The sequence below is a fragment of the Glandiceps talaboti genome, chromosome 6 (assembly GCF_964340395.1).
Source record: "Glandiceps talaboti chromosome 6, keGlaTala1.1, whole genome shotgun sequence".
In the NCBI taxonomy this organism is placed as follows: domain Eukaryota; kingdom Metazoa; phylum Hemichordata; class Enteropneusta; family Spengelidae; genus Glandiceps; species Glandiceps talaboti.
The window spans coordinates 12,046,702-12,055,491 of record NC_135554.1 but is presented as its reverse complement, the minus strand read 5'-3'; the positions used below and the strand labels follow the sequence as shown (position 1 = coordinate 12,055,491).

The window sequence follows — 8,790 nt, the reverse complement described above, 5'->3', positions numbered from 1 at the left end:
AACTAAATCATCATCATCATCACCATCATCATCATCATCATCATCATCACCACCATCACCACCACCACCATCATCATATTTTAACAACGACAGTGTGAGTGACATGGTGATGGTACACTCAACAAAATGCATCGTGTTATTAAACAATTTCTTACAGTATGTGTATTTTTATTTTTGTATTTTGGCATGTACAGTACTCGTTGAGTGCTCATCTCACGTTTACATCTCAAAACACACAAAACAGATTAACAATGATTAAATATTTAATTTGGTCACTACGGATTGTAAAATGTGACCCTCCCCCAAATATTGTAATGCAAAATGTGACCCCCCCCCCCGATTCCTCCAGCCCTCCCCCTTGTAAATACTGAAGGTTCCCTTAGTATAATTCCAGAAGTATTAGTTCATATAAGGCTTCATCAATTAATCAATTAAAATAATTTGTCTGCTGTCTTTGAATTTCCCAAACACCTGCCAGTCAGACAGGGAAAATAACACAGAAAAAAACCCCACAATACTATCATGTCCTACAAAACTCAAAACTATTACACTGGTGAAATGTAAATGCAGAAGTCCAAATACGTAATTCCATTTATACTTAGATCAAATATCAAGTTGCATATATTACTCTCGGCGTTGACAGACACCTCGGGACAAGATAACTTCAAATCGCAACTTAATGGGAAATGATAAGAGTAATGAATATCACCCGGTACCCACTGAAAATAGTTGAACTAAAGAGTACAAGTCTATTACAGTTTAAACCGAAATACAATCTACAAGACTGCACCACGATTTGCAATACAAGTAAAATTCCCATCACTGTCACCTCGAAATCGACCGTTTGACATATTATGAATGCCAAATTGCTATCAGTACAACGACAGGTTTACAGTTTATTTACAGTTGTGTCTTTTGTGTTTCTCTCTCTAAGTCAAAATGGTCATTAGCATAACTAGAATTTTGAGAAGTTAAATCTCTGTTGTATCTCGTTCAGTTTAGATTGTTTACTACACATTTGCATATTACTGTATGATTCCACAATAAAAGCCTGACCTAAGGTTTGACCTTGACCGTTATGCGTAAAATGTAACCCTCAAAACTAGTAGTGTGCAAATCCTGGAATCCGAAATGATGTCCGTGCTAGTTGTCCGGATTTTGCTTTCCGCACATGCATGCATCTTCCATCATTTTCTTCAACAGCGCCACATCAGTCTCGAATACTAAGTTAACGCGTTGTCTTTTCTGTAGTGCATTGTTCCAGTCAATAACCATCATTCCACGGGTAACAGAGCCTTGCATTTCAACAGTTGCATATGCCACTTTCTTCCTTTTAATTACTGTACTGTCTAGTGCCACAGCCATTGCGATGGGGTCGCACAGAATCCATAAACCGTCATAACCGGACATTTCACAACGTGCCTAGATAATATATAATGATAAGATATGTCGCAATAATACCATACTCAAGCCAAGTTATTGCCATTGAACAGAAAATATGGATGATATATTCTGGTCGTTCAACCCGTGTCTGGTTTGTGCGTACTCGAATAATGAGCCGGAAAGTTGCAAACAACGTTCATGATTAGTAATGGGTTTGAAAGAAAAAACAAGTCTGTTTGTCTACGGTTTAGAATAGCTTTATTTTCCGACGTTTCGGCCATACACAGATGGCCTTCTTCGGGGAATATAATTGGAGCCACGAGAAATGGCTTGTGCGTGAATGGAAGTAAGGTGCTAATGATTAGTGTTTCAAAAATTTAATATATTATGCCAAGAGAGGTATAATTGTATTATATCCCTATATTTTACATGTATACCTCATTCAGCCAGAAAATACTGGTGACCTAAGGGTTTGTCATTACGAGTCGCTAGACGAGTAGGTCCCTTAGGTCCCTGATATTGTCAGCCGAACGAAGGAAAATGTTGAGGATAATATTTAATTGTTCCACCATCACTGATCGAACTCTTTCTGACTGTAGAACTTGATAGGAATATAGCGCAATGATCAAAAGACTTAGGACCTAGCTAGAATGAAACACAATCAATTTGAAATATAATCAGAGTGTGCATTCCTCTACATATTCTATTGCTTTATAGCGTTAGGGCAAAGACCATTTGGATCCGAAATGGCACTACCATAGGCTCGCGTAAGAATAAGTCGACCTTCTTTAACACTCTAGAATGAGATAAAATATTATAGACATGTTGCCGGTTCAAAGATGCATTGCGCGTCTCTCCATACAATGCCATGTATTGTGTACACGCTGAGGGGTTTGCAAGCGCTGCATTGACGGCGTTCAGTCTTTGTTCTATAAAATCAGCCATAATCAAAGAGGTGAACATGTCTTACCATCATTTCCTGATGAAAATGTTATTTCAAATGTAATAAAGACAAAACAAAACAAGTCCTCTGGCGCAATGCATCTTGGAACCGGAAAATCGACTGTTGACAGGTACCGTAACAAAACAAAACAAAAAATTGTTTCTCAGAAAATAATCTTTGACATTATTGCCTTAGTAAAAAGTTGGCGGTGGCGTGTATCAAAGCAAGTTATGGACAGCAAACCAATCTGATGTTATGATATGAATTGATTATTTAACACGCGCACTAGCTGCAACTGTGTCATTTTTTTCTTCTAAGGCCTAGAAAAAAAATTGTTTGGTACCGACTGCATCTAGTTTTTCACTGCCAACCCTAAACTCTTTTTGTATTCAAGACAAAGATAATAAAATCGCGAAAATTGTGAAGTCTTCAAGAAATTTAAACAGCGTGGATGAGTAAACTTACAACAACTTAAAAAGACAATATAAAACTGTTCGTCCAATCTGTATTGGCTGAACATCTGATGGGAAGAAACCATCAACAAATAGAGCATATCTGGAAAACAACTGATTACCTGAACTTGACACTCGCATATGAAAAATATATAAAGAAATCGAAGAAATAAGAAAAATCTACCTATCGAAACCACACAATTTTTTATTAGGCCTAATTACCAAATAATATATTCACTAAAAATTGGTCAATTACTTAAAAAAAGACATTGTAGCTGTTATTTAGTGGTCAATATTATTAATAGGAAGTGTAGTGACAAATTTAAATCTTGCGCGAAAGCTTGGTTTTGAATCTGTCACCATGCTAAGAGTATACTAGTTGTAACTGGAATATGGTTTTGTGGACAGGCAACCACAATATATTCTCTGAAGTTGGTTTAAATGCCAAAAAATTAGACATTGTACATGTTAACCAGTGGTTGATATTATCCGTAAGAGTGCAAAACAAGTTGAAAACGTGCTCACCATTGAGGGCGCTGATTTTTGGGTACGGACCAAAAAAATCAATTTGATTTGATTTATCAAACATAGAGCTATAAAAAATACGTGAACCTCCAGTTGACGTAATATTTTTTCACAGTGTACGATGTTAATTAAGAATAAGTTATTGTACCTACTGACAAAACATACATAAAAAAGTTCCAGTTCCAGTTTTAACATGTTGATATATTGGCACCGTGGAAAGGTGAAATATGATGGACACACACACACATACTTCTATTATCTAATAACAGAATCGTTAATTCGTGAAATAAGATAGAGATTCTTACCCTCTCCGACTTATAATAATTAATGGTGTGCTGACTAATATCATTCAAAAACCGCCCTTTCTTCGTTTCCGTTTCTATCAAATTCAGGTACCAATCCTACCATAATAAAGTTGACAAATATTAAAGTTGTAATTAGTTTGTCATCTCACTTAGGGAAAACAACAATAGCAACAACAACAACAACAACAACAACAACAACAACAACAACAACAACAACGTCATCATGATCATCGTGATCATGATTACCATCACCATCATCATCATCATCATTGTCGTCGTCGTCGTCGTCGTCTGTGTATCCGTGCGCCATGCGCACGTGATTTCTCAGACATGCAATAATTGATTTCATTCAAACTTTACACAAGGGTGACGCGTCGACGCATCATTTTAGACATATACACGTCACATTTTTTTTGCGACGTATGCAAAAACTGGGGCGTGAAAGAGGGGGACTACTAAAAATCTGAGGCGTGAAAGGTGGGGGGAGCAACTCAAATTTTATGTAGTATTATTACTACCTTGACAAGTTAAAATAGCACCAGAAAGCATTCTTTAGTCCATGAGATTTCTGAAATCTCCAAGGGCAGGATGGGGTGGGGGTGGGGGGGGTGGCGGCTTCCAGCAACCACCCCACCTGGCTCCCTCAAACTTCGATTCAACTAATATCACCTAATTTCCAATTGTGTGTGTGTGTGTGTGTGTGTGTGTGTGCGTGTGTGTGTATGTATGTATGTATGTATGTATGTATGTATGTATGTATGTATGTATGTATGTACAATATATGTATGTATGTATGTATGTATGTATGTATGTATGTATGTATGTATGTATGTATGTACAATGTATGTATGTATGTATGTATGTATGTATGTATGTATGTGGGGGAGGGATTACGAAAATGTTTTGAGTCAAGGAGGGGGGGGGGGTACGGAAAATGTTCAAGCCAGGCGGGGAGGTTACTCAGATTTTCTGGATTTTCAAAGCAATTCCTCCGACCAGGTCTTAAATCATGTAATGACGGATACCTAAAATACTCCGTTGTATCAACCTTTACAGTACAGGGGGGCTACTATACGTACGTGCATACGGTATGCTGATCAGTTCCCCTCACATAGTAAGGGAATACATGTATATCTGACTCAAAAACTTTTGAATCTTGCATTTTTAAGCATTATGTATAGGTTTGACTTGGTTTAAATACACGTTCGACTTCCGATTCCATGCATTTTCAGAGTAGCCGATTTTCGGATTTTGCCGAGACTTTTGATTTCCAATGTCTGGCGGAATGTAATCATTTGTTCCCCAGTTTCTGGCCGAAATGTAGACATTTTGACACCTACAGTTTCCGTAGTGTTTGTAGCGTTTGTGCTTGTAACTTGAATGAGCCAGAGTACATCCATTATTAGCCAAGTAGTCCATGTATGTATGTATGTATGTATGTATGTATGTATGTATGTATGTATGTATGTATGTATGTGTGTGTGTGTGTGTGTAGGGGGAGGGGGGTAGTGGGAATCAGTCGCTTTTCATCGTTGGGTCCATGACCTCTGAAGATAAATGTTATATATTCACATAATAATATGGATTTAAAAAACTTGCATTCAGTGTACTTACATATTCAACACAAGATTTAAGACACAGCTCCCAGCTGGAAATATACAGCGGACACTGGAAATCATTCAGTATTATATGAGCAGCTTCCACATCCATAAAGAAATTAAATTCTGCTGATATTGCTATGTTTCCAACACCTATATAGTTGACACAAATAAAATAAAGCTATGACGTCACTTGGAATAAAAAAATGTAGAGACTCTCTCTCTCTCTCTCTCTCTCTCTCTCTCTCTCTCTCTCTCTCTCTCTCTCTCTCTCTCTCTCTCCCTCCACCCTGCCTGTCGCCCACTCTCTCTCCATCCCTGTCTGTCCCTCACAGACACATACTGAAGGTACAAATATGTAGAGACGCAGATACACGATATATTAATATACAAATACCCACCTATACCAACCTACCTGCCACATCTCCCTACTAGTACTTGTACCTACCTACCTACCCACCTACCTATCTACCTACCTAGACATACATACATACATACATACATACATACATACATGCATACACGCACGCACACACACACACACATACATACATACATACATACATACATACATACATACATACATACATACGCAATGATTGTGTGTGTGTGTGTGTGTGTGTGTGAGTGTGTTTGTGTGTGTGTGTGTGTGTGAGTGTTTGTAACTACTCGCGTAGATAAGTAAGCTTATTGTACAATAAAACATCCAAGCCACCGTTTTCATTGGTTTACCCATCCGACAAATCCTGTATGGCATGTATATACAGCGCCAACAAGAATGCACTCACCTTCTATGTTTCCTCCCATTACACTGATCATTTTGACACGTTTACTGAAATCAGGGTACAATCTTTGAGCTAAAGCCAAATTCGTTAAAGGTCCCAGAGCAACGATGGTCAGTTCCCCTGGATGTAGTTTTACCAATTCGATTAACTTGTTGACAGCATGACCATCTGATACGTACTGATCGCCAGGTGTTTCAATGAATGGCACATTTCCTAGACCATCTTTGCCATGAAAATCAGTTGGTTTCAGGTCGTCTCTGCTAATAAGGGGTGATTCCGCTCCTTGATATACGGGGATCTGGAATTTAATGTCAACATCGATATCATTGTCAATCTACCACTATCATCAAACTATCAGCAAACTCCTTTAGATAAAACTAACAATATAGTTGAGTTATAATTTAATATATATATACACATACAACACAGCATAATATAATAAGCTGGGAGCTTTCGACTGCAAACTGTAAGTGTTTTTGTTCACTATCATGATAGATATGGTTGTTTACTTTGACTAATGGTGCTTCAAATGTAATCTCAAAAGTCAATTATATTCATACAATACATAAAGCCCATTTTAAGTTACAATTCTCTGGTTCTGTCTGATACATACAACCACGCAGAAACCAATAAGATATTTATGCCACATGCCACATTTTATAACATAGCAAGATGGAATGAACACATGTACAGTTTCTTGCAATTTTTGACCGAACTAAAGGACCACCATACAGACACGAAATACATATGTGAGGTGTATGTGGCCGACTTGGACAAAAAAAGACGTGGTGTATCAAAATGAGGGGTCCTCAGTCAAACAGTGGGTTCCCCAATCAAAATGATACATGCGCCCGTTGAAGAGGGGACATAACTTTTTGATTGGGAACGCCCACATTAGTGAAAGCACATCTCGCTGTTAATGGGAGCCACTCTTTCGTGATGAGAGAACGTTTCTTTTTTATGGCAGCCACTCCTTGGTGAGAGCACGTCTCTCTTTTTTTGTATGTCCTAGTCGGCCACAATGTGTGGCATCAAGAGGCCAAGTGATGTCACGCACTGGACACCGTAGATATGTCAATACATTGCACCCGCCGTGTCTGCGTCTAGTCGCAGTACGGTGTTTATTTCAATATACACAATGTAGCAAGAGATTGTGATCTTGCTGGTTTGCGCTTTAGTTAATCATAGACCCTGCGATTGAATGAAACTTTACGTCCGACGGTCTAGATTCAGGCGAACAACTTCAAGACACCGTTGTGTAAAATTAGCATTCAATTGGTACACATCACAAATTTTCCGTGTACTAATGATAATGTCATGGAAGTATAAGTGGGTTATACTTCCATGATAATGTTCACTGTTTCTCGCTTAGGATCTTTGCAAATTCCTGATATCGATTTGACTTCTGATCAGTAAAAATTCATCTTTCTAGAACAAACATGCTTACTTAGAAGTCACATATTTACCAGTCGCAATTGACGTCATAGTCACGGAAAGGCATCAATTCTGACTATTTCAAGCTTTACCATCCTGCATTGTAAAATCTCGTTAGAATATGTTCCTAACTCCCGGGCACTCAATTTGAATGGACCAATCACTTAACCCGATTTCTAATGCATTTCTGGTCTATCAGCTAGCGCCCTCGGATGTTCTTCCGATAAAATACGACACACAGCCGAACAACGCTATCGAGGATGGAACATCCGAGGTCTAGCGAATGTCATCAGGATATAAATAACTGCCAATCAGAGAACCGTATTAGCGACAAGCACAAACAGAGGACAATAGCTAAATTTTCATGCATATTCATCTTAAGGAGGGGCTTGTAAAAATAACCACCAATGCGTTAACTAAAATGTGTGAATGACAACGTCTACACACTCATCAAACACAATTACCATAAACTGATAAGACATAGTAATGACATAAATGTGTTTGTCAACACCTGCATGCAGAGATTGAATATATTAAAGTATATATATGCATATATGGTCCAACCCACCGCTTATCGTAATCTCAATGGAATGTCCGGTCTGAAAATGACATTTGTTCGGGCAAGCCCTCACATGCGAACTTCGTTCGCTTATAGTTATAGCATCGAAAGAAAGCCCGAACGTCTAACAGCAAGACTAATGCATTTCTTGCTATTATGAAAGTAGCTCAGTCCATCTTTAGTGTGTCATGTTTAGTAACTGGGTGTGTACTTCCGGGTTCCTATGTTTGATTAATGATGGTGTATTCCCAACCTTGTATGACAAACAGTCACAGCCGTAGTGATCAAATCAGGTTATGTGATTGGTCCATTCAAATTGAGTGCCCGGCAGTTACTACCATTGCAGGAGTTTAGTAAGAAAAAGGAAACAATAAACAAAAAACAAATCTTTTGTATGAAAAAAAAAAAACCAGTGTCGGATAATATCAATACTAATCATGTCGAGAAGTGTTATAATATCATAATTTACTGACCTTCTGAAGTTGATCACACGCATCCAAAACTTTGAGTACATTTCTACAAACTTGTCGTACTGCCACGTTACCTTTAACACAGGTGATTGCTAGTATCTCTACGTTAGGCCTCGATACAGCCATCATTATGGCCTGTGCATCGTCGATTCCAGCATCGCAGTCGATCACTAGTTTGATTGACATTTCAACGAAACTTCTAAGCAACAAAATGAGGCCTAAATCGTCGGCAGAATATCGTGCACAAAGATAAATCACACCGGATTGGAGGACTGATCATGCACGCAGTGTCATATGGAGGTATTCAAATGAATGACAAGTTTTTATACTCACGTA

At 38.3% G+C, this 8,790-nt stretch overlaps 1 protein-coding gene across 1 annotated transcript; it reads right to left on the bottom strand.

Moving 5' to 3' along the window:
• Positions 1-1,143: 1,143 nt before the first annotated feature.
• Positions 1,144-8,640, bottom strand: LOC144436847 (nucleoside hydrolase-like). Its single transcript, XM_078125708.1, has 5 exons — positions 8,458-8,640; positions 5,995-6,289; positions 5,223-5,359; positions 1,978-2,028; positions 1,144-1,422 (listed from the first exon to the last, which is right to left on the bottom strand). The coding sequence occupies exons 1-5, from the start codon at positions 8,638-8,640 to the stop codon at positions 1,144-1,146; spliced, it is 945 nt and encodes a 314-aa protein (XP_077981834.1).
• Positions 8,641-8,790: the final 150 nt, after the last annotated feature.

What these genes read in the sequence shown, in the direction of transcription:
- LOC144436847 (XM_078125708.1), bottom strand. Translation starts at nt 8,640, where the DNA reads ATGTCAATCAAACTAGTGATCGACTGCGATGCTGGAATCGACGATGCA. An exon ending in CGTGTGATCAACTTCAGAAG is followed by an intron (nt 6,290 to 8,457) that starts GTCAGTAAATTA and finishes ATTAAATTCCAG; the next exon opens with ATCCCCGTATATCAAGGAGC. An exon ending in TATTCCTATCAAGTTCTACA is followed by an intron (nt 1,423 to 1,977) that starts GTCAGAAAGAGT and finishes TATATTATCTAG; the next exon opens with GCACGTTGTGAAATGTCCGG.